General features: G+C 42.8%; 1 protein-coding gene across 1 annotated transcript in view; it reads right to left on the minus strand.

The window, feature by feature from the left end:
- Window positions 1-5,053: 5,053 nt before the first annotated feature.
- Window positions 5,054-27,441, minus strand: part of LOC143984303 (pancreatic secretory granule membrane major glycoprotein GP2-like) — a 72,993-nt gene continuing 50,605 nt past the window's right edge. The window contains exons 7-10 of the mRNA XM_077484551.1: window positions 25,029-25,185; window positions 22,296-22,368; window positions 11,270-11,299; window positions 5,054-5,680 (exon numbers count right to left, since the gene is read on the minus strand). Coding sequence (XP_077340677.1) covers window positions 5,616-5,680; window positions 11,270-11,299; window positions 22,296-22,368; window positions 25,029-25,185 — 325 coding nt within the window. The 3' untranslated portion in view covers window positions 5,054-5,615. The remainder of the gene's footprint in view (window positions 5,681-11,269; window positions 11,300-22,295; window positions 22,369-25,028; window positions 25,186-27,441) is intronic.

Raw genomic sequence — 27,441 nt, forward strand, 5'->3', positions numbered from 1 at the left:
TTTAGACTTTTTATTTTTATTTTCACCCGGTGATCCAGCTAGTAAGGCCGCGTACACACGCGGGGACTGTTCGCCCAACTTTGTCCGCTGAACAGTGTTTCGGCGGACAGTCCGCTCGTGTGTGGGCTTTCAGCGGACAGTTTCAGCGAACAGTCCGCTGAACAAGGTTTTTCGGAATTTCCGAAAAACTGTCCGCTGAAACTTTGTTTCAGCGAACAGTCCCCTCGTGTGTAGGCTTGTTCGTCAAACTAAGTTCCGCGCATGCTCAGAAAGGATTTACACGCCGAAAGTTATAATGCAGTGTATAGGACGTCGTATTTTTCGTCCCGTCGTACGTGCCGTTCACGTCATCGCGCACGGTTTCAGCAAACTGTTCGTTCGTCGTGTGTGGCCATGTCCGTCCATGCTAATTTTGAGCGGACTGTTCGCTGAAACTGTTTGACGGACAAAGTCGGGGCGAACAGTCCCCGCGTGTGTACGCGGCCTTAGTCTATTTTTCAACAAAGCAAGCTGTCCTGCAGAAGTAGCAGTTAGAGGGTTGTTTTTATTACAAATGATGTGAGCATACTGCAGTTCCTCTTTAATAACAGATGTACAAACATAACTTAACCACTTAAGGACCGCCTCACACAGATGTACATCGGCAGAATGGCACCGCTGGGCACAAGCACATACGTTGCTCTTTATGTGCCCAGCTGTGGGTCAGGAGCGCTCCGCCGGCGCCGCGCTCCCGACCTGGTCCTGAGCTCCGTGACCGTGGCCGCGGGACCAGCAGATCCGATCGCCGCTGCTGTCCCACGATCGGGTCACAGAGCTGAAGAACGACGAGAGGTCTGTGTAAACAAACCTCTCCCCGTGCTTCTTACTGTGGCTGTCACAGATCGTCTCTTCCCTATAGCTCTACTTTGAGTTTAATATCGCTTTAAATTTATAACATAGCATCTTCTAAAATATGAGAAGAATGTATGATTTTACTATTAGGCCTCTTGCACACGGTACTTGAGCTTCTTCTTTTTTGGACGTCATTTCTGGTGCTTGTCTTGTACTAATATGCATGTATTTATGTGCGTATTTGCACGTCTCCGCATTCGTGCACACAATACCTTCCTAGGGAAACTGTATTCATATTTATGTTCATATGCACATATTTGCACGCATCAGAGCAAAATACTGACCGGGAATGCAGATTTTTTTTTCTTTTCCCATTTTTTATTTATTTTTTTAACTTAAGGAATACTCAACGCTTGTTTATGTGCCTGCGTGTACGGGCACATTGTAAATAATGGGCTAAATTTTAGCTCAGTTAAAAAAAAACTTTGTACTGAGCTTTTTCAAGCTGCAGTGTGCAAGAGGCCTTACAGTATAATATAATTATTTGAATGTTATCATTACACTGTAAAATTATTATTTCTTATGTTTAATCATTTTTAAATATTGTGCCACCTCATCTCTCTCCTTTATTTTATTTTTTTACAGGTATGCATTTATTATACTGTATAATAAATAATAATATAAGGTATTTACTGTATATACTGTATAATAAATAATAATATAAGGTATTTTATATTTTAATGAGACAAAAGGCTTGACAAATGAGAAGGCAATCAGAATTGTGTGAGGGCAGATCTATTGTGATACCTTATGTAGTAAGAAACAGGGCCGGATTAACATGGAGCTATTGGAGCTGCAGCTCCAGGCCCCTTTCTCAAGATAGGCCCATTTGCCCCCCCCCCCCAAAAAAAAAAGATTGACTTCGAGGATTGTAGCTCGGCGATCAGGAGTCACAGAGACCCCACATGGGGTGTAGGTAGAGACCCCACATGGGGTGGGGGGTAGGTAGCTAAAGACCCACTCCAGCACTGGTTAAAATATGGGGTTGCTATCATCTATGGTTCCGAAGATACGGGGCTCCTTGCACAGCCTGTCAGAAGCTACATACAGAGTGGCCAGTTTAAATACAAGCTGGAACACTCTGCAGCAGACGGAGAGGATGAACTCACAGTGCTTATAATAATTATTTGTATATTACTTATGATAATTAACCCCTTGCCCCCCAGGCCCATTCTGAGACTCCTCTCCTACATGTAAAAATCATCATTTTTTTAATGCTAGAAAATTACTCTCAATCAGAACCCTCAAGCATTATATATTGTTTTAGCAGACACCCTATGGAATAAAATGGGGGTCTTTGCAACTTTTTATGTTACACGATATTTGTGCAGAAATTTTTCAAATGTTTTTTTTGGAAAGAAACTGTTTCATTCATAAAAAAAATACACTAAAGTTAGCACAATTTTTTGTTGTGTACTAAGCAATGCTTTACATTTTTTTACAGGTTACATGTTTAGAGTTACAAACCTTTACCTTTTTCCTTCCCAGATTACTTCATCCTCCTCTCCTATACATAGTGCCCACTGTCATACTCTCCACACTTCTCTCCTATACATAGTGCCCACTGTCATACTCTCCACACTTCTCTCCTGTACATACTGCTCACTGTCATACCCTCCACACTTCTCTCCTATACATAACACCTGCTGTCATATCCTACACATTCCTCTCTTGTACATAGTGCCCGCTGTCATACACTTCTCTCCTGTACATAGTGCCCACTGTTGTACCCTCCACACTCCTCTCCTATACATAGTGCCCACCGTCATACCCTCCACACTCCTCTCCTGTACATACTACTCACTGTCATACCCTCCACACTCTTCTCCTATACATAGTGCCCACTGTCATACCTCCAACACTTCTCTCCTATACATAGTGCCCACTGTCATACTTTCCACACTCCTCTCCTGTACATACTACTCACTGTCATACCCTCCATACTCCTCTCCTACACATAGTGCCCACTGTCATACCTCCAACACTTCTCTCCTATACATAATGCCCACTGTCATACCCTCCACACTCCTCTCCTGTACATACTACTCATTGTCATACCCTCCATACTCCTCTCCTTTAGATAGTGCCCACTGTCATACCCTCCACACTTCTCTCCTATACATAGTGCCCACTGTCATACCCTCCACACTTCTCTCCTATACATAGTGCCCACTGTCATACCCTCCACACTCCTCTCCTGTACATATTACTCACTGTCATACCCTCCATACTCCTCTCCTATACATAGTGCCCACCGTCATACCTTCCCTCCACACTCCTCTCCTGTAATTACTGCTTACTGTCCTACTCTCCACACTTCTCTCCTGTACATAGTGCCCACTCTCATACCCTCCACACTCCTGTACATATTGCTCACTGTCATACCCTCCACACTCTTATCTTATACATAGTGCCCACTGTCATACCCTTCACACTCCTCTCCTGTACGTAGTGCCTTCTGCCATACCCTCTGCACTCCTCTCATGTACATAGTGCTTTCTGCCATACCCTCTGCACTCCTCTCATGTACATAGTGCCCACTGTTAGACCCTCCACATTCCTCTCCCTCACCTTCACATACTTCCCATTTTTATACCATCCATACTCCTCCCCTATGCCTCTTACCTACAAAAACTGTTCTTTAAAATTATATTGAATATCCTCAATGTTACCAGCTCTAGAATGGGCACACTTTTGTTAGTTCAACTAAAGGAAATTTCACAGTCCTCATATTTGTTCTGCCCCATTATTAGTACTTATTTAATTTTGTAATTACTATTGTGATGTATAGAGGAACATGGGGGATGTCAGCTACTCTAAATATAGCACTTGTAAAAAAAGTATCCCTGAAAATATTTTTGAAATGTTGACAACTATGCACTTAGGCACTGCCCAAGGGCCACAGGGTCAGTAGGGGGGCCCATGAGAGGCTCCTGTGATATTAAAGCGGTAGTAAACTTTTCTAACAATACTACTTTTTAGAGGCCCTGGGAGGGTTATGCCATAATGTACAAGTATGCCCAGCATATTAGCACATTAGGGTACCCTTAAATTGTCAGACTGAGCCCTCCAGTGCTGTGCTGTGATCAATCTGGTGGGGCCCGGGCACTTCCATCTTCACCCGGTCTTCCTTTTGGGTTCTGTGCCTTCGGTCACTTGCCATGTACATAGTGCTTTCTGCCATACCCTCTGCACTCCTCTCATGTACATAGTGCCCACTGTTAGACCCTCCACATTCCTCTCCCTCACCTTCACATACTTCCCATTTTTATACCATCCATACTCCTCCCCTATGCCTCTTACCTACAAAAACTGTTCTTTAAAATTATATTGAATATCCTCAATGTTACCAGCTCTAGAATGGGCACACTTTTGTTAGTTCAACTAAAGGAAATTTCACAGTCCTCATATTTGTTCTGCCCCATGATTAGTACTTATTTAATTTTGTAATTACTATTGTGATGTATAGAGGAACATGGGGGATGTCAGCTACTCTAAATATAGCACTTGTAAAAAAAGTATCCCTGAAAATATTTTTGAAATGTTGACAACTATGCACTTAGGCACTGCCCAAGGGCCACAGGGTCAGTAGGGGGGCCCATGAGAGGCTCCTGTGATATTAAAGCGGTAGTAAACTTTTCTAACAATACTACTTTTTAGAGGCCCTGGGAGGGTTATGCCATAATGTACAAGTATGCCCAGCATATTAGCACATTAGGGTACCCTTAAATTGTCAGACTGAGCCCTCCAGTGCTGTGCTGTGATCAATCTGGTGGGGCCCGGGCACTTCCATCTTCACCCGGTCTTCCTTTTGGGTTCTGTGCCTTCGGTCACTTGCCTTGGCCAGGCTGCGTTGATGTCATTCCCACACATGCTCATGTGCATCCTCTCTCTCTCATCCTCCCTCCCTTACCCCTCACACCTCTTTCATCCCCTTTCTTTCTCTCTCATCCTCCCTCTCTCTCTTTAATTTAATTTGTTATAACAAAAAATAGTTTGCATTTTTATTTATTGTTATAAAAGGCCCCACCAAAATCTTTAGCACCAGGCCCATGATGTTCTTAACCTGGCCCTGGTAAGAAATTATACCCATGCTACGACTGAACGATTTCTGCCAGGTCTAATACATGGGACAACACTTAATAAAAACAGTCACTTAAAATTTCAGATATAAAAAGCTGGAATCTCATTTATTTCATAAAGAATATACAATGCATGAGATTAAACAAATAGTATATAAAGCAAAGCATACAATGAGGTTGTCTTACTAAAGGCAACTAAGCTGTTCACATTGCAGGGGAATTTTCATCTTCCATCAACCAATCATATGCAAGCAAAAAATACTTTTTTTTTTTTTAAATTCCTTGCATGTGATTAGATCATCTTTGCAAAATGAATTTTCATCACTATGCTAAGTGAACTACCTATTTGCCTTTAGAAAATGAAATAAATCCCTATGTGTTATACAATGATCCATTAAGTCCACCATGAATTTGTATTGCATATGTAGGTAAGGTTAACATTAAGAGCCAACAACATAGAACAGCTCTGCATAAGTGGATTAGTGACAAGATGCTTATTTTCATTGCTAGCAGCAGAAAATTATTGTATAGAAAGCAACATTATCTATGATTTAGTCTCTAGTATGCAGGGAGACTTCTTTTCTTTTTGAGAATGTCCGTGTTGACATTTTGACAAAAGACACCTTAAGGGACTCAGAGAAGTTACATTAGCATCGCATAAATCCATGACAAGGTCAGTGTACTCAGTGTCCAGGCAACAGAGAAACCTATGAAAATACATAAAATAAACAATTTTACAGAAGTTAAAGGAGTTCTATAGTCATATCACAGACTTTCGTTTTATAACATCAGCCTTGTCATAACAATACAAACATGAGTTCTTTTTGACAATTCAATATAGGCTTACTTGAAAAATCTCCTTTAGCCCTAGTTCCCCCCCGGTGCGATTTGCCATGCGATTTGACAGTTCCAAATCACGTGACAAGTCACACCCCATTTCTGGCAATGGAACTGTACAAATTGCCACGACTTTGAAAAAGGTTCCTGCACTACTTTTTTCCAATTTTACTGCGACTTGCATAGACTTCTGTTAACCACTTCCTGCCTATAGCACTATGACGGCCACGCGGTGGCTTTAAGATCCTTCCTGAGTGGACGTCATATAATGTTGTGCAGCAGCACGATCTGCCACCAGCTGTGTCCACAGGAAACAGCCCATGACTGATCAGAGTATCGGCTCGTTGGCGGTATCAAGTGACCACCGTTACCAATCGCAGCTGGTCACATGACAGTTGTACACAATGGAGGGCTTTCTTTCATGCCATCCATTGTGTACAATTGTGTTACTAGCTGCGATTGGTCCATTTGATCACATGATACAGACAGGGCCAATCACAGCCCATCTGTACCATGTGATTAGCTTTGAGTAGCTTTGACCAATCACAACTAATCACAACAAAACAAACTGAATGAATCAGTTTCATTCAGTACAATGTAATTTACTGCTATGCGCAAAAATAACATGTAATTAAAATAAATTCTGATCACTTCCCCAGAGTAGTACAATGGTAAGATTAGATTGCTCTGGTCACAGTGTGTTAAAAAATGTAAAAAAATAAATGTAATAAAAAGTAAATAAATGAATAAATAATTATAATTCTCCCCCCCCCCCCCCTATTGTGATATTTGTGATATGTGATATGTGATAAAATTGTGATATGTTTTTAAAATGTCTTCATTTTCCAAAAAAGTATGACAAAAAATTACAACTTAAAAAAAAACACCATGCCTCTTACTACATACGTTGGACTGTCTACTTTCCAAAAAAGGGTAATTTGGGGGATATCTGTACTATCCTGGCATTTTCTGGCCTCAAGAAATGAGATCAGCCATCAGTATATCAGGATTGATCAATTTTCAGATATATCCCATAGTTTGTGGACTCTATAACTTTCCTGCAGACTAAATAATATACACTGATTTGGGTTATTATCACCACAGAAATGTAGCAGAATACATTTTGGGCTAAATTTATGAAGAACAGTTAATTATTTGCAAAATTGTATAACAGAAATGAAGGATAAACACATTTGGTTTTCAAAATTTGCAGTCTTTTTTTCTTTTATTTAGAAAAAAAAATCCAGTGGTGATTAAATACCTCCAAAAGAAAGCTCTATTTGTGTGAACAAAATTATAAAAATTTTGTTTGGGTAAAGGGTTGGATGACCGCGCAATTGTCATTTAAAATATGTCAGCGCTGAAAGCTGAAAATTGTCCTAGGCAGGAAAAAGGTAAGTGCTCTGTATTGAAGTGGTTAAATGAAGTCGCAAACTGCAATGAAATCGAAGGAGCAAATTGCACTGATCTGCGGCTTTGAAACCGATCTGAAGTAGTATGATTTCAAAGCTGCGCTGGTGTGAATGGGGGCTTATTGTGACTCCTGCCTGTCTGCTGCCCATCTCTTTCCACAACTTCCTGGATTTCCTGCCTGCTTTGAAACTTCTACTCTGCTGTTTGTTTTCCATTTGTAAGGACTACATGTCCCATGGTACCTTGCTGCCTGCACACAGTGTTTCTTGTACTGACTCCGCCTCCTGAAACTCCTCCTCTTATCACCTCTGTAGATCAGAAGGCAGGCTCTGTGAAATGTGTGACACAGCAGGTCCTACTCAAAGGGCATAGTGAATATGTCACAGAATTCAAGGAAGTAAATGTGTGGGGATCTTCACAAAGTTCACAAACCTCCAAGGCCATTCTGAAAAAACTGAAATACAATGTGGAAATGTATATACAACCATAAATACACTTTAAGGATTTATTCAAAGTGTTCTTTTTTGGCTGCTTCATACTGGTAATGTATTAAAAAGGAAGTAAACTCTCCCAATCTGATGCTTCTTTTCATTTAGTCCATTATAATAAGTCATTATCAGACTATAGCCACTGTAATCCAGCCCAAATCGCATATTACTGTTTAAATAAACTTTAAAAAACTTGTTTCCGGGGGTTAGGCAGCACCATCTTAAGTATTGTTTTCCACAGTGGAGTGTATTTCCGCCCTTACATTGAGCACTTACTGTACTGTTAACCAAGCCTCCTTTTCAATCCAACGTTTCTATGGCAACCCTACTTCCCTGTTCATAGCTTACTTGTTTTTTTCATAGTATTTACTTGTGCTGATGTCTAATGTTTCCCTTTGTCAGACTTATCAGCTTCAGCTGATAAGACTGCATATAGGGCAAGTTTACACTGTATGTCATGTCACATGGTCACATGGTGTGTAGGAGGAAGCTCTGAGTGATTAGCAGAGTTCAGTGTTGTGCCGTAGGAAGTCCTGATAACAGATAGATAAGACATAGAGAATGTGCCTTAAATCAGGGGAGATCTGGGCATGCTCAGTGACTTCATTCTACAAAACAACAAGGATTACAACAATACTAAGCAAGTAAGGAGATATCTACAAGCAGTGTTCATTGGGGTTTTTTATGCTGATTTACATGTGACAAAGTTGTGGGGGAGGGTTTACAACCACTTTAAAGTGTGTGTTAAGCCAAAAAATTGTTTTCCAGTTTTGAATAGGTTGGGAAAGGATTTTAACCACTGTCAGTTTTGTGGGAAAGTAAGACATGTGGCTTTTTAAGAAAGATATATCAAAAATCAATAATTTCAATGCTACTTTCTGCATATATATACATATAAATATGTCAGCATGGATGTCACACAACGAAATCTCTCTAAAACCGAGCTGATACTATTCCCCCCCGCGCCCGTGCTCCTCTCCATGACTTTTCCATCAATGTCCATAATGCAACCATCAATCCCTCCCATCACGCCAGGGTTCTAGGTGACTTCCTAGATTTCAGCCCCAAATTCAATCATTGTCGAAAGCTTGTAGACTTCACCTCCGTAACATCTCTAAAATTTGCCCCTTTTTAACTAATGAAACCACAAAGCTTATTCACTCCTTTGTTATCTCTCGTCTTGACTATTGCAGCTCCCTTCTCATTGGCCTGCCTCTCCATAGGCTATCCCCTCCTCAATCTATTATGAATACTGCTGCCAGACTCATCTACCTTACCAACTGCTCGGTGTCTGCCAACCCTCTCTGCCAATCCATACACTGGCTTCTGATCGCACTCAGAAAATTGTTATTCAAAATACTAACTACAACATACAAAGCCATTCACAACTCTGCCCCGAGCTACATCACCAACCTTGTCTCCAAATATCACCCAAATGTCCTCCTCTCCAGACCTTCTACTCTCAAGCACCTTTGTCTCCTCCTGTCTTGCTTGTCTCCAGAGCCTCTGCCATGTTCTGGAACTCTCTACCTCAATCTGTTTGGATATCTCTGGCTGTCAGGCAATCCCTGTAAACTCATCTCTTCATGGACGCCTATCACACCTCCAACTAATCTTTTATCACTTCCATCAGCTAATTCCTCACAGTTACAACCTTTAGTACCAGTTGCCCCCCCCCCCACCCCATTAGATTGTAAGCTCTTCTGAGCAGGGCCCTCTTAAAGGAGTTGTAAACCTCTGTGTTTTTTTCACCTTAATGCCTCCTATGCATTAAGGAGGAAAAACACCAGGCAGTGACCACCCCCCCCCCCCATTTTACTTACCTGAACCCTCAAAGTTGACCTGCAGGGGATGCACTGTCTGTCTGCCCGGGGGTTCTCGATTCTTGGATAGATTGATAGCAGCGCAGCCATTGGCTCCCGCTGCTGTCAATCAAATCCAATGACGTGAGCGCTGGAGGGCAGGGTTGAGTCCTGCATTTGTCCTGTATGGACGCCTAATTCTGGACTCAGGAGTGCTCCCGCAAGATAACCCCCTCAGGGAAGCGCTTCTCCGAAGGGGTTATCTGATGTGGGGAGGAGCCGCAAGAGCCAACAGGGGACCCCAAAAGAGCAGGTTCTGTGCAAAACAAGCTACACAGTGGATGTAAGGATGATATGTTTGTTATTTAAAAAAAAAATACCTTTTCAATCACTTTAACCCTCTTGTATTTTATTGTATTGTAACTGTATTGTCTCCCTTTTGTATTGTAAAGCGCTGCATAAACTTTTGGCGCTATATAAATCCTGTATAGTAATAATAATAACCTGCTAAACATAACTTAAAGTAATTGTAAAGGTTTGTTTAAAAAAACAAAGAAAGAAAACAACAAACATGTCATACTTACCTGCTCTGTGCAAGAGTTTTGTACAGAGCAGCCCTGATCCTCCTCCGCGATTCCCACTGGGGCACCCATGCTGGCGCAATCCAGGGTCCTGCTGCTGCGTCCATTGATACAGACAGCAGACTGAATGAAGGTGAAAAACCTTTAGAATTTACAACTCCTTTTGGACCTCATTCATACAGGTGTATTGATTAGTACTCCCATGCAGAGGGCCATAATTACATGTTTGGGAGCGGCACAGATGGTCCTTGTGAACAGATGCATGGCTCAGAATGTGGTCTGTCTGCATTGGTCCCACATGGCTGTACACCCAGGGATGTCATCTACCTGTCACTGATTTGAACAGGTTGGCTGCAAAGACCACCTGTGCCTCCCGGATGCATAAACACGGCCATTCTCTCTATCTACGCCACCCCTATATGTATTATAGATTCATGTATAGCATGAATCTATCAATGGACACCGGGCGCCTGAATTACAGTGGTGGGGGTGGTAAAAAAAAAAAAATCATGCTATGCATGAATCTATATATTATACATATAGGGGGTTTTTTCGATAGAGGGGGTGGTGCCCGGGCACCTTAGAAGCTCCGCCACAAGCCCACCCAGGTGAAACACTGATCCTCAATCCGGCCAATCAGAAGCAGGTGCAAGGCCCATTTACTGATTGGCCACCGAGGAGGAGGGAGGAAACAGAAGCCACCGCCGCCATGACGGCCCGTGCAGAGCAGGGGATCGGGAAGCCTGACTCTCATCATGGCGATGTGCAACCCACTGCACAAATTTGCTAATACCAAAGCTGACGGAACGCACACGCATGAGCAGAAATTATGTCATCTCAGTCTGGAAAATGTTAGCGGCCAACAGGGAGTTCCAAGATGGCACAGTGCAGGATTGAAAATGGTTATAGTTCTGCTTTAAAGATGTCAGATTAGTCACAAGAGCAGAATAATGGTACAGGGTCATAATGGGAATTTTATTTTTTTGCCCACCACTTCAAACTTTCTATTAAATAAGAGTTTTTGTTCCAACAGAAATATTTAGCAAACAGCATAAAGAGTGAAAGTAGCATTCTCTTTTCACATCAGATATTTGTAGAGATTCTGGTTCCTTATAGTGAATTATAGGTAAATCTTGTTTCAAGCTACTCAAAATATGTTATAAGAGATTACTTACCATTGGCAGAGCTAACATCATACGGTGCAGCTGTAAGATATAAACATATCGGTAAGTAGAGAATTATGGGAAAATCATAGGCACTCATTCTGTAGATTGAATCATATAACCTTCTTGTAAAAACGTTTTGCTTGCTATTTTACGTGCTATTTTTACTTTGGACCAAATGAAAGAACAATTGCAGGCAATAAATAAAACCAGTTAGCAACTAGATCATGGGTCTTCAAACTATGGCCCTCCAGTTGTTCAAGAACTACAATTCCCATCATGCCTAGTCATGTCTGTCAATCTCAGAGTTTTACAATGCCTCATGGGATGTGTAGTTTCGCAACAGCTGGAGGGCCATAGTTTGAGGATCCCTGAACTAGATCTACAGTGCCTTGAAAAAGTATTCATTTTCCACATTTTGTCATGTTACAACCAAAAATCTAAATGTATTTTATTGGGATTTTATGTGATAGACCAACACAAAGGGCACATAATTCTGAAGTGGAAGGAAAACGATAAATGGTTTTCAATTTTTTTTTACAAATAAATATCTGAAACGTGTGGTATGCATTTGTATTCCGCAACCCTGAGTCAATACTTTGTAGAACCACCTTTCACTGCAATTACAGTCCTTTTGGGGATGTCTCTACCACCTTTGCACATCTAGAGAGTGACATTTTTGCCCGCTCTCAGATTGGATGGAGAGCGTCTGTGAACAGCAATTTTCAAATCTTGCCACAGATTTTCAATTGGATTTAGGTCTGGACTTTGACTGGGCCATTCTAACACATGGATATGCTTTGATCTAAACCATTCCATTGTAGTTCTGGCTGTATGTTTAGGGTCGTTGTCCTGCTGAAGGGTGAACCTCTGCCCCAGTCTCAAGTCTTTTGCAGACTCTAACAGGTTTTCTTCTAAGATTGCCCTGTATTTGGCTCCATCCATCTTCCCATCAACTCTGACCGGCTTCCCTGTCTCTGCTGAAGAAAAGCATCCCCACAACATAATGTTGCCTCCACCATGTTTCACGGTGGGGATGGTTTGTTCAGGGTGATGTGCAGTGTTAGTTTTCCGACATACATAGCGTTTTGCTTTTAGGCCAAAAAGTAAAATTTTGGTCTGATCTGACCAGAGCACCTTCTTCCACATGTTTGCTGTGTCCCCCACATGGCTTCTCGGAAACTGCAAATGGGATTTCCTGGGAGGAAAAAGAGCTCCCTGACCATGGAGAGGTGAGGAACAGCAGGCGCAGCATACCTGATGCAGCGGCGCCACCCAGAGTCTGGATTCCTCCAACCTCCTCTCCACTCCCAGCTCTGGCAGCGGCCCGGAGGACAGGCAGGTCGAGGCCCCAGAGGACAGGCGAGAGGCGCATGCAGCCAGAGACTGCTACCTGCCCTCCTCTCCACTCCCAACTCTGACAGCGGCCCAGAGGACAGGCGGATCGTGGACCCGCCGAGGACCAGAGGGAGACGCATGCAGCCAGGGACTGCTACCCGCCCAGGACAGTCCATGGTCTATTACATAGAAAAGGAACCACTGTGTTTTATACCATGACGGCAAGCCAGTGACAACATCCGATGCATTATTTTGCTAGATCCCATAAAATACCTATGCATCTCCTGTTCCTCGATAGAAGGAAGGCATTCAACATGGTCTCCTGGCCTTATTTACATTTTATTCTACAGTGTTGGGGCTTCGGCCCACACTTCCTTCAATGGATAAGCCCCCTATACAACCAACCCCAAGCTTATGTTAAGTACTCTGGGTTCCGCTCAGGATGCTTCCCCATCCACAGAGGAATGAGGCAAGGTTGCCCCTTTCCCCTTTGGTCTTTGCCCTTGTGATCGAACCCTTAGCAGCCTTGATCAGAGCAAATCCAAATTCAACTCAAGTACTAGACAAATTTGCAATGATCACAGGCCTAGAGGTCAGTCAATCCAAATCCAAGGCCCTCAATGTGTCTCTTCCACAGATGGAGCTCCTACACTTACAAGAGAGCTTCACCTGGTCCACATCATCAATATCATATCTTGGGATAAATCTGACTAGCAACCCAACTCACCTCTTCCACTCAAATTATCTCCCTATGCTGACCCATTTGACCTCCCTATTTAACACCTGATAGCCACTATGCTTCTCCTGGCTTGGGCGGCCATGAAGATGTCATTGCTTCCTAAACTTTTCTATCATTATAGAGTCCTCTCGGTCGCAATCCCTCCCTATTTTCATTGAGCTATACAAACCAGAGTATTTAAATACATATGGGGCCCCACGAAACCCAGGGTTTCAAGACCAATCTTGCTCCATGAAAAAAGTATGTGATACTGGGCCACGGAAGGTACAGGAGACCAGGGTGAAATAACTATATGTGATATATGAAAAGAAAAGGGGAATTGCTGCCTGTACAGATTACAACCACCAAGGTGGAGCAAAGAAATTAATAAAGGGATGTAAATGTGGCGCTTTTCCTCCTTTAGTGGGATTGAATAGAAAATGATAATGATAAAAAATACCAAGTGTTATAAGCTTACACTTATAGCAGAATCCCGAATGAGAATCCTTAGAAAAATAAGGGGAATGACATGGTGCTAATAATAATGAATGCCAATGTGTTACACCCTCTGCCTCATGATGAGAGAGGTGTTCTGAAAGAGCAAGGGGTTCTGCCTAATAAACAAACCAGCATGACGGAATGACAGAATGTGAAAATAAAACAATAATAAATATATTAGTAATAAATAAATAAACAATTTATATTTAAAATTAGTCCATAAGATCATCTGCTTTTTTGATTTTATGGTCTAATTTTAAATATAAATTGTTTGATTTGTTTTTCACGGTACACCTCTGTTCAAACAAAGGGGCACCAATTTATTTATTGATTACTAATATATTTATTATTGTTTTATTTTCACATTCTGTCATGCTGGTTTGTTTATGATCACATGCCTATGTACTTGTCGCAGAGGGTCAAACACACATTTTGTCTTGGCCAGATGAATTATTATCGCATGGCACTAGTAGATTCACACTCCCACATATATCATCACTAAACACTTTACCATATGTTATTATTTTAATTTAAATGTATACACTCCTTTTGGACACCCAGCTTATTACAGAGGGTGCAACACATTTCAGCAAGCAATTAGGTGTATTTTGCTCACCTTCATAATAAGGCCTAATTGTATTAAAACACCTCTCTCATCACAACCACACATGAGGCAGAGAGTGTAAGCCCCTGTACACACGGTCGGACATTCTGCCAACCAAATCCGTCGGATTTTGTCCGTCGGATCTTGTCCGAAACTGTTGCATACACACGGTCGGACTAAGTTGTCGAAAAATCTGATCATTCAGAACGTGATGACGTAATTTCGTTACGATGGGACTAGTAGCCAATAGCTTTGATGTAGGAATTTGATCTGAGCATGCGTGGCACTTGGTCCGATCAAAATTCTCTACACATGATCGGAGTATGTCCAATCAAACCAGTTGGTCGGAAAATATTTCCAACATGTTGGAAAATTGGGTCCGACGGAGATTCGGATGGAATCAGTCCGATGCATACCACACACAGTCGGATTATCCGACGACACGGTCCGATAAGACGCATTCCGACGGATTCTCTGACCGTGTGTACAAGGCTTCACACATTGGCATTCATTATTATTAGCACCATGTCATTCCCCTTATTTTTCTAAGGATTCTCATTCGGGATTCTGCTATAAGTGTAAGCTTATAACACTTGGTATTTTTTATCATCATTATTTTTTATTCAATCCCACTAAAGGAGGAATAGCGCCATCTTGCTCCGTAGCAAACTCAGCGGAGGCCTAGGCCTGCCCAATTTCATATGATAGTATCATGCAGCCCAACTGGCCCAGATCACTCTTTATCATGTAAAAAACGAAACGCCACTGTGGGTCAGTTTGGAAGCGATAGATATTCACCCTATCACAGTGACTAACCTGCTGTGGCTATCCACCTTGGGCTGTGGCCCCATAACGAACCCTATAACGCAACATTTTCTCAGAATTTGGGATAAATTGCGAAACCAATTTAAATGAATGTCCCCACATTCACCACTTCTTTCTTTTCTTGGTAACCCACTCTTCTACCCAGTTTATGCTGAACCAGCCTCTTTCCAGGCCTGGTCCCAAGCTGGACTGAGCCGTATACATGATCTGGTCACTGGCAACGCTCTAAAATCATTCCCAGCTCTACAAGCACAAGCTCAACTCCCACATAATGAGTGTTTTCGATTTCTTCAGGACACTCACTTTGCTCAGACAATCATAGGATCTTGCTCATCGCTAGACAGCTTATCTATGTTTGAGGGCATATGCAACTGAGACCCACATGCCCCAGGTATCATATCTTGCCTTTATACCGATCTCACATCCACCCCAGCTATTCTTCCCTCATATGCTGTACAGTGGTCTAAAGACCTAGCAATAGATCTAGACGCAGAGGATTTGGTGAATATATGGGCTAACATCTCATCCCATAATGTTGTCGCACTCGAAGCGAACTATAAAGTCCTAATGCGGTAGTACTTAGTCCCGGCTAAGATTTCTAAATACTTGCTGAGCTACCCCCCAGATTGTTTCTGAGGTTGTGGCGAGAGAGGCAGGAACGTGCATATATGGTGGTCGTGCCCGATCATACAACGCTTTTGGACAACAATATTTCACATGGCTTCTACTTTGCTTCGAGAGACTCTTGACCCCGACCCATCCCTTGCCTTACTGAAATACACCACACAGGACTACACTAGGGCACAACTCTGTCTCCTCCTACAACTCACCACAGCAGCCAAGCAATCATAGCTAGAGCTTGGAAGTCCCAGAGGTTAAACATAACTGAAGTAAAAAATAGAATCACCCAAGCCATGATACATAGTAAAATTGAGGCAACAATTTTAGATAAAATTCCCCAACATCTCAAAATCTGGCATCCATGGATAGAATATTTTCTACCTCCTGATTTCGACAAACAACTCTTAGAACCTTAACTCCCCCTTGACCCCTTGAGACCATGCCACAGTATGTAGGAGACCCATGCGGGCCACCTGACCACCTTTCCCCCAACCACTCTTGCTTCCTTTCTCGGTAGCCTTTGCTCTACTTGACCTCCTTCCCTCCCCCCTACTTCCCTCCTAGCTCAATGCTCACCACTGGTAACGTAACCTACTGGTATAACTTGCTTGGCTGGTACCTTGATCACTACCCACAGAGTAGTACTCTCATTCTGCCCTCCTAGGACAATGGGCCTTTGCCCTTCCTGCTTTCACACTCTTTGGTTTACTTTAAAACATATATGTTTGTATAACCCAAACATACTCTGTATCCTCTCATTCAGTATGTTTTCTTAATATATTGTTACACCAAAATATGTTCTGTAAGTTATACTTTTTCAATGTCATACTGAAATTGTCAGTTACTGTTTACTGATTGTTACCAATAAAAAATTTGAACAGAAAAGGAACCATTGGAAGGAGCAGACTTCACTCAGAAGGAGAATGGGCCCTGCCCGCTGCTGGTCAGCATGAATGTTCTATGAAAGGTACTGGGCATCACACACACACCTACCCACAGGCAGGGTGTGCACAGGAGGGACTGCAGACATCTCTCTCTATCACCCACCTCTCTCTGACCCCTCTCTCTTTCTCTCACCTCCCCCTTTGACCCCTCTCTCTCACCCCTCTATGTCCCCCCTCCCTCTCTTATCCCCCTCTCTGACCCCCTCTCTCTCTCACCCCCTCTCTGATCCCTCTCTCTCTCACACCCCTTCTCTGACCCCCCTCTCTGACCCCTCTCTCTCTCACTCCCCTCTCACCCCCCTCTCTCTCACTCCACTCTCTCTCTCTCACACCCCCTCTTTCTCTCTGACCCCCCTTTCTCTCACCCCTTTTCTCTGACCTTTGTCTCTCTCACCCCCTCTCTGACCTCTCTCTCTTTTTCTCACCCCCTCTTTCTCTCTCACCTACTATCTCTCTATCTCTCACTCCCTCTCTCTCTGATTCCTCTCTCTAGCTTCCGCTCTCCAACTCCTCTCTCACACCCCCCTCTCTCTGGCCCCTCTTTCTCTATCACCCCCTCTCTCTGACCCACCTCTCTCTCTCACCCCTCGCTCTGACTCCTCTCTCTCTCACACCCTCTCTTTCTATTCCTCCCTCTCTGACCCCCTCTCTCTCTCTCACACCCCTCTTTTTCTCTCTGACCCCCCTCTCTCTCTCACCCCACTCTCTGACCTCTCTCTCTATCTCTCACCCCCCTCTCTCACACCCTCTCTCTGACCAATCTCTCACCCCCTCTCTCTGACTCCTCTCTCTAACTTCCGCTCTGATCCCTCTCTCTCTCTCACCAACCTCTCTCTCTCACACCCCCTCTCTCTGATCCCCTCTCTCTCCCTCACACCCCCTCTCTCCCACTCCTCTCTCTCACCCCCTCCCTCTCACCCTCCCCTCTGTCCCCCTCTCTCTCAACCCCTCTCTCTCACCCCCTTTCACCTCCCTCTCTAATCCCTCTCTTTCACCCCTCTCTCTGACCCCCCTTACTCTCTCTCACCCCCTCTCTCACCCCCCCTCTCTCTCTCACCCCCTCTCTCACTCCCTCTCTCTCTCTCAGCCCCTCTCTCTGACTCCTCTCTCTCTCCAACTCCTCTGTCACCCCCTCCCACCCTCCTCTCTGCCCCCTCTTTCTCTCTGACCCCCTCTCTCTTTCACCTCTCTCTCACTCATTTCTATCTCTCACCCCTCTCTCTCACCCCCATTCTCTCTCTATCACACCCCCTCTCTCTGACACCTCTCTCTCTCACACCCCCTCTCTCCCCCTCACACCCCCTCTCTCCAACTCCTCTCTCTCACACCCTCCCTATCTCTCTCTCACCCCCTCTCTCACACCCTCTCACCTCCCTCTCTGATCCCTCTGTCTCCCACTCCCTCTCTCTGACCCCTCTCTCTCTCTCACCCCCTCTCACCCTCACACCCCCTCTCTCCGACTCCTCTCTCTCACCCCCCCTCTCTCTATAACACCCCCTCACTCTAAACCTCACTCTCTCTCACCCCCTCTTTCTCTCTGACCCCCTCTCTCTCTCACCCACCTCTCTGACCTCTCTCTATTTCTCACACCAGACCCCTCTCTCTCTCACCCCCTCTCTCTGACTCCTCTGTCTCACCCCTCTCTCCCTCTCTATCCCTCGCCCCCTCTTTCTCTCACACCCCTCTCTCTGGCCCCTCTCTCATCCCCTCCCTCTCTCTCTCTCACCCTCCTCTCTGTCCCCCACTCTCTCTCACCCCCCTCTCTGACACCATCTCTCTCTCATCCCCTCTCTGATTCCTCTCTCTCCCCCCTTCTCTCTCTCACTCCCCCTCTCATCCTCCTCTCTGACACCTCTCTCGTTGTCTGACCCCTCTCTCATACCCCTCTTTCCCCCCACCTCTTTGCATGCAGGCAGGGGTAGCTGAGTGGACACTGGCTGACAAGTGACGGCAAGTAAGTGTCACTGATCCCATCTCCACCCAGCACTGCCACTGATCACATCCACTTCAAGCACTGCCACTGATCCCCCCCAAGCACTGCCACTAATCACATCCACTTCAAGCACTGCCACTGATCCCCCCAAGCACTGCCACTGATCCCATCCAAGCCCTGCCACTGATCCCACCCCTCCAAGCACTGCTACCGATCCCATCGCCCCACCAGCGCTGCCACTCATCCCATTCCCACCAGCACTGTCATCGCTCATCCCGCCACTCATACCCCCAGCACTGCCACTGATACCAGCCATCAATGGGTGAGCGGTGATGATGTGTGGTAACTTCTAGCAACCAATCAGCAAGCAGAAATTTTGTGCTGTAAACTCAAGCAACTAATCAGTGAGTGATAATTGTATGCTGTAACTTCTAGCAACCAATCACAATTGCTGCCTCATTGGCTACGCTAAACTGATTTTGAATTTAGCTGCTATTTATTGTATGTCTCAAAGCAAGTGGAGACCAAAAAAGCATGCAGTGGGCCCAAAGAAAATGTTTTCCCAGGGTCCAAACAAGACGGCCCTGAATGCACGCCACACTTTTCAGATATTTATTTGCAAACAGGAAGAAATGGCTGCAATCCAAAATGATGAATATGAGTCCTTTATTAATCCATCCAAGTGACACACCACAGGAAAAACAACAATCGTGGCATCAAGGCAGACATATTTCACACAGTATCATGTGCTTAATCATTGCCAATGATTAAGCTCATGATACTGTGTGAAACATGCCTGCTTTGATGCCTTAATTGTCGTTTTTCCAGTGGTGTGTCACTTGGATGGTTTAATAAATGACTCATATTCATCATCTTGGAGTGCAGCCGTTTTTCCTTTTTGCAGTTTGTATGACGGACGAGCCATGGCTAGCAACATTGAGTCCTTCAATTCACTTCACTTATTCATTTATCCAGATTCACTCACCTAAGCGGTGTTCTTTGTTTTTTCCCAGATATTTATTTGTAAAAAGATTTGAAAATCAATTATTTTCCTTTACAATTATGTGCCACTTTGTGTTGGTCAAACATAAAATCCCAATAAAATAGGTTAATGTTTTTAGTTGTAACATGACAAAATGTGGAAAATTTTAAGAGGTATGAATACTTTTTCAAGGAGCTGTATACAGTAAATTCTGCTATGGTGCTGAACATATAAATATCACTCATTTTATTTGTTGTCGTGTAATCCACTGTAGTTAGAATCCAAACAGTGCTTCCTAGGGTTACTAAGTAAACATCCTTTAAACCACATTGTACACTATCCTCCCTCTCTCCTTCCTTAACCCCATTCAAACTTTCAATGCAGTGTTCTGATTGGCAGTTGAAAAATGTTAGGACTGGCTTTTAGTTTCAGGCTCTCTGTATATGAGAGGCAGCAAGGAGTCTACAAAGGGTGTGTGCAGGAATAGTGGTCTTGTATCACATGCAGGCTTTAGACAGGACTGGGTTCACATTTGTGCATTGCGGAAATGCAAACAAAATCGCATTTTCCTGTAATACACAAAAAAGGGCATCCCTTTTGCAGGTCTGCAGCGGTGATTTTAGTTCTTAGTGGGACCCCAACACAGCTTGCTAATGCGTGCACTAAATTGTGCGCCCAAATAGAAGTTACCAATGTATCACGTCTTTTGGTGCAGCTTGGTTTTAGAAAAAGGGTCATGCACTTATTTTGTGTTATTTGCACATAAAAACGCACATAGATGTAAAGAAGCCTAAAAATGGGAGTAGGATAAACTGGTGCATTACAGCTTTGTGAAAAAAAAAAAAATACTCAGCTGGTATGCTGTGTTCCCCATACGCATCTCAAGGCTTCTAATGCTGCGTACACAACATTGGACTTTCTGATGGGAAATGTTCGATATGAGCTTGTTGTCAGAAAGTGCCGGAAAGTGCGACTGTGTGTATGCTCCATTGAACATTTGCTGTCGGAATTTCCACACACAAATGTTTGAGAGCAGGTTCTGAAATTTTCAATCGTGTGTACACAAGTCCGTCACACAAAAGTTCATGCATGCTCTGAATCAAGTAGAAGGAGCCACACTGGCTATTGAACTTCCTTTTTCTCGGCTCGTTGTACATCTTGTTCAGAATGTTCAGAATTTTTAGCCAACATTTGTGTTACCGTGTGTATGCAAGACAACATGCTTCGGAAAAAATCCACGGTTTGGTTGGAAAATCTGATCGTGTTACAGGGCATACGTTTCTAATTTTGACAGGAGAGTACATTTGATATTGTTATTTACTATATCCTTCCCTAACAAAACAAGACCCATTCAGGTGCTATTTGTAAAAACAGCTTAAAGTGATAATAAAGGTTAATTTTTTATTTTCTAAATATGTTCCTTTTTAGTGTACTCTTGGTTCACTTACCTTTTCCTTCGTTTTCCTTTGTAAATGCTTTTTTTCTGTGTGTGAATTTTCAACTTCCTGTTCCTCCTCTAGAAGCTTGCCCCCATCATCCAAGCCGTTCTGGCTGGGGGTTAGTCAGCATGCTCGCCCCCTGCCTTGGGACTACATTCCTGCGGGGAGATGCTGTGTGCGTTCACAGGCACTGGAGGCAGGGGAGCTGTGAGCGTGTCTAAGATGCTGTAGCTCCACCTCCCATGCCTTGCTATTGTAATCTGAATGGCCATCTCAGCACAGCCCCACCTTTGCTCTGCCCTAAGCCGCCCCCTTTTTTGAAGTGGAAGTGTGGCTCAGGTTCGTTGCCACACAGCGGAAAAGCGGCACTGCCCAAGCGCGATACCACTAAGCATCAAGGGAATTGTAGTTCCTTTGAAGCCATGACGTTGCTGCAGGGAGCATGCTCAAAAACCCAGAAGTTGAGGAGAACATACAGAGAGGAAAGGAGGAAGTGCCGATAAAGCCTATTTATCTAACAGGTAAATAAAACATTTCAGTGGAAATAACAGCTAGATTAATGATCTATATAGCATATAGATCAGATATTGCCAATTTTTTTTTAGCTTTACAACCCCTTTAATGACTACAGTTCCTTTATTTATAATAAATGAGCTGCCTGAGATTTAAGGCTATCCTAGGCTACAACAGGTGTAACTTCCCAACTCCCAACCGCAGTTAACTATATGATCAACAGCTTTCATGTGGATGCCCCTTAGAAGCAACTCAAAGAGCAGGAATGCATAACGTATATTATTTCACATTCTTGATTGAAAAATGATATAATGATCTATCATAATTGTGCACTGTAAAGCCCCATACACACTATCAGGTAATCTGCTGAGTTTTTCCTTCAGACTTACCAAAACCATGTAGTAGAAGGGCCTGCCTGATTGCATCCACATTGAAACTCCTAAGGTTTGTCCTCATATTATATGGTTTTGGTAAAACTCATCAGTTAATCTGATAGTGTGTATGGGGTTTAAGGAACCTTTTTTTTTTACCATCTTAAAAAACAAGAAACTGAATCTAAGGTAGTTGAAGTGCAGTATCAGTTGGAATTGGTTTTACAAAAGGGAGGCTGTAAGACTACGTACTTGAATCCAAAGAAACAGTGACAGTAACTGGAGTGCCCTGAATGTCAGCTGATCTGCTTTGTGCATTGCAGCCCTGTAATGACAAAACAGGTATATAATTAGCTGGGTACATAAAAATGAGGTACCGTTAAAAGACCATCGCCAACCAGCAAATATTTTAGCCTTTCAGATAACTAGAATTTCAAATGGGTTATTTTTAATATATGACCTTAAAAAGAATATATAGTGTTTTTAAATAAATTCTTTATTTCTTTTCCTCTAGGATGATATGTGTATTTGTTTTATATGTACCGGTATATAACACTAAATGTTTCATAGCTACCAATTTCATTCCAGCAGGTGGCATCTGAGAGTAGCGTTCCCAAGGTTTCAAATAACTTTTTACTGTTGTACATATAGAGCTGAATACTAGGATATGAGATCTGCACCTCATACAAGGATATAAGATGCACACACATACACAAATAAAGTATTATTTTAGCTTTATCCAGATTTATTTATAGTCAATTTTTAACCTTCATCATCAGACAGAATGTATGCTTTCTCTTGATTGAAAATATTATTACCATCAACCCACATTTGTCAGATTTTCAGTCTGTCTTGGACCCAGGGCTCTGGGCTACCAGAGGTATCAGAAAACTGGAACATATCTGTATTATTGGCTTCCTGCTATCCTTTGATACCTTTAAGGAGAAATTTGGGCTTACTAATCGACAATTCTTTTAGATTTATTCAAATTCACCACAAAAAATTTGGATCTACCCCAGTGCTTCTCCTATGATCCAACCTTGAGTCCTCATTGGGGGAAGTCCCTCTGCTCAAATTGACCTCTACCATTTACAAGGCCTTATTAACCCTCAGTCCACTTTGGTCTGGAGGATTAGTTCTCTAAGTGGCAGGGTGTGATCCCTGATCTGGAAACAGAGGACTGGGAATATCCTTTTCTATAACTTATCTCCGTAAAAGATTGGTTGATGCAATTTAAACGGATCCACAGGGTTTACTTGTCACCCCAGAGGCTATCCAAAATTTACCAAAATTCCTCCTCCAACTGTTGGAAGTGTGGTATAGCTGAAGCTGACTTCAACCATATGTTATGGTCCTGTCCCAGGATCCAGTCCTTTTGGACGGAGGTCGCAAAATTCATAGAAACTCTGTTCATGATCCATGTTCCTCTGAAGGTATCAATCTGCTGGCTGGATCTGGTCGGCCCCCTGGCCCGAGCAATCAGAACTCTAATAGGACTCATATTATTTTATGTTAGGAAGGCTTTACTCATAAAATGGAAACAACCAGAGATACCCACCTTGAATTCATGCAAATTGTTGATCAACTCAGCGGTGCTATTACACAAAGTGGCTTATCTCGCTAGATGCTGCCCAGCCAAGTTGGACAAAATTTGGCATGTGTGGTTAGATTCAGACACACAATAACATCTAGATCCCTTTCTTTGTTTACTTTAACCAAATGTCTTGTAGCGCTAAAGACCTAATTTTGCTGATATTTGTGGTGCGTTTCCCCCAGCCTAAGCACCTCTCCTAGAAGTGGTCACCTACAGTACATGATCCATTATGCTTCCCAATATCCATTCAGATTAATAGCAGATTGATTATATTATCCCACTGACACCAATAATATGGAGTTTATAAATCCAACTGGCACTAATAATATAGGACCTATTTTATCTCACTGACACCAACAATAAGCATATTATTTTATCCCGGTTACTGAACAAAACTTATTTTTTTAACCCAATGACAAAAACTTTTGGGGATTATTTTTCTCCCACTAACACTAATGATAGGTTTTATTGTTATTCCCACTGACGCTAATGATTTGGGGCTTATTTTTCTACCACTGACACCAGGAATGGGCTTACTTTATCCCACTAACACCAAAATTATGCAGATAAATTACACATGACACCAATAATATGGAGCTTACTTTATCCCACGAACATTAACAATATTGGGTTTATTGTCCTCCCCTGACACCAATGGTGGGGCTCTTTTCTTTTAACTTGAGTCCAATAATATGGGTTTTATTTTATCCTGCTGACACCAGTAATGGGGCATATTTTTCCCCATTGACCCCAATGATATGGGGCTTAATTTATCCCACTGGCAACAATGACATAGGGCTTATTTTTTTCTTACATTGACGTCAATGATTTTGGTTTTGTTTTATGCCTTTGGCATCATCAATGGGGCATATTTTATTAGTGCAAATTGGACTAGGTCAGTTTGCTTTTGTTTTTTGATTTAACTTTTAGCCCTTGTACACACGGTCGGAGATTCCATCGGAATGTTTCTTACCGGACCGTTTTGTCGGATATTCCGACTGTGTGTGGTCTGCTTCGGACTGTTTCCCTCGGTATATCCGACGGACCAACTTTTCCAACTTGCCGGTAAAATTTTCCGACAAAATGCTCCGATCGGACATACTCCGATCATGTGTAGCCTACTCCGATGGACAAAGTGCCACGCATGCTCAGATCAAATTCCTAGACCAAAGCTATTGGCTTCTAGCCTGAACGTAGTTCCGTCTTTTCACGTTATGTACAATCGGATTTTCCGACAACTGAGTCCGACCGTGTGTATGCAACATCACTTCCGGATTTGGTTGTCGGAATCTCCGACCGTGTGTACAAGGGCTAAGTGTCGGCAGTTGTTCCTTCTAGCACACAAAATCTGGATTGCTCTTTTAGATAGATAAAGATATGTTAAACCTTACCAAGGCACAATTAGATGAGCAGAGAGAGACATTAGCAGAAAGCATGACACTGCTAAAGCCAGTTAGCAGGAACACTTGCATTGCGAACCGGGCTTCATTGCTGACTCCATTGGCTAGAACAGTCATTTGGTTAGCAAGTACGCCGCTGGCTGGGCACCTGGACACAAAAATCAGTCAATTTTTTAATTACTGTAGTGGTCAATTTAAAAGTATTCTAAAAAACAATACTGGCAAATCATATTATAGTAAGACAAAATGTAACACACAACAATTATAACCTGAATTCCTACATAAATATAAATATCTTTAGTACTCCAGTAACAGATTTAAATAATATATTAATTGATACAACTAGGTTTAAAAAAACAAAACAAATTGTGGTAGTATGCATAGCAAAGTAAATCTCTTGCAGTGACACAAATAATGGTAAGGAATAAATTATAATGTTATAGGGCCTTGGAAGGAAATATATGCACAGTTCTGCTTATTGTCACAGATGAGATAATATATGAAGCCTTCTTATTCCTTGAATACGGTCTTGGATACTGACACTGTGACTGTTCAGTACATCTCCAAAATACATGTACATTTACCCATGTTTTATCCTTTTGAAGACCCTGGAAGTACTTGTTGATCTGCCAGAAATTAGCACTGTTGTGGAATGACATCACACATCACTTTTGTGGGGAACCAGTTAGTGATAAGGGAGGAGCTACCCCGGAAAATCAAAATTGCATGGTGGATAATTTTTTTAATGAACACATGCAAGATTCAGTGGCACGGGTTGGGGGAGTGATCTATACATTACTAAACAATTTTACTATAGCACAGACAGAAAAAAAAACAAATGATAAGGAAAGTCAGAGAAAAATTAGAATCCTTACCTGAATATTTGTTCTGGGTCAGAAGCTTAAATAATTAAAGGTAAAGTGTCATCGTAACAGTTATGCCATGTACACACAATAGGATTTTCCGACGGGAAATGTTGGATGTGTGCTTGTTGGTGGTAAGTCCGACCATGTGTATGCTCCATCGGACAAATGTTGGCTAGCATGCTCTCAAATTTTCCGCCAAAAAATGTGTGTTGTTGGACTTTCTGATCGTGTGTAAACAAGTCCATTGGACAAAAGTCCAAAGTACAAACATGCATGAATCAAAGACGAGCTAGAAGTGCTCGGTCTCGTAAAACTAGTGTTCGTATTGGAGATATCATGTACATCTTGTACGTCACTGCATTTGTAATTGTTTGCCAACATTTGTGTGACTGTGTGTATGCAAGACAAGTTGGAGCCAACACCCTTCGAACAAAATTCCACGGTTTTGTTGTCGGAAAGTCATGTGTATGCGTCAACTAGCATATGCAGAATGAGAAATCAGCAACGATAGCCTTCATATTTTTCTCAGGAAAGGTTTCCTTTAAAGTTAATCTAAACCTTAAATGGATGACATTTAAATTGCTAAAGCATTGCATATCATAAACAATTGCCATGTATTTTTTTTCAACTTTTATTTTTATTTTTTCATTTTATGCATCTCAAGTTCTGTTGATCTCCTTAAGTCATTCTCTGATACTTAGGGGTCTAGTTAGAAAAAAAAAAATAGCATTGTGAATAATCGTGAATAATACTCCTGATTTCCTATTTAAGTCTGTAGCACCCTCTAGTGTGTGCTACTAGAAGAGTAGTGTAGGTAAAAACATTTGACTGGCTCAAGGATTAAAGCCTGAGTCACTGAATCTGGGTCAGGGTTATAGAGGCCAGGGTTCTTCCTCCTGTTAGGTGGAATATTAAAGAATGTTCTAGAACTGGAGGGTGGAGGCGAGGAGGAGCTGCATGATAATTTATGGGACCTCGGCCAATCACCAGAACTGGGCTGACATGGTAACTGCGAAAAATCTATAAATGGACATGGGCCATGCCAGCAGGGGAGTCGGGTGGAAGATGGAGATGGAGTGCTGAGGAGAGGCTGTCGGTGTCCCTTGAGGGACCCCTGTCAGGGAGGGGTTTTACCTTGGGCTGGAGTTCAGGAGGCTGGCCTGGAGGGATCCCACTATAGGACACAACTGGAGGGATTCATGCTGGAAGTGGCAGTGGGAAAGAGAAAGCAGAAACAGTGAGCAATATCGGCCCAGTGAAGGAACAACACAAGGGGAGAGACTGTCAGCTGTAGCAGTGCTCTCTGAAGACAACTTTGTGTTCAAGTCTTCATCCTTGCCCTGGGGAAACTCTATGGATGTGTACTGGTCAGTGAGGACTGGGGAAGTGTGCCAATCAGGAAGGACTAGGGAAGCAAGCAGTCAGGTAGGCTGGTATTTTCCGCAGCAGCAGAACTGGGCTCAGAGTTTACAAGAAGGCAGAAGGATATGTTATTCACTCCATATTGTTCTACTTTATCCACAAAGGGACAGGATCTT

The sequence above is a fragment of the Lithobates pipiens genome, unplaced genomic scaffold (genome assembly GCF_037356315.1).
Source record: "Lithobates pipiens isolate NorthernLeopardFrog02 unplaced genomic scaffold, aLitPip1_a1.2 Scaffold_16, whole genome shotgun sequence".
Classification (NCBI taxonomy): domain Eukaryota; kingdom Metazoa; phylum Chordata; class Amphibia; order Anura; family Ranidae; genus Lithobates; species Lithobates pipiens.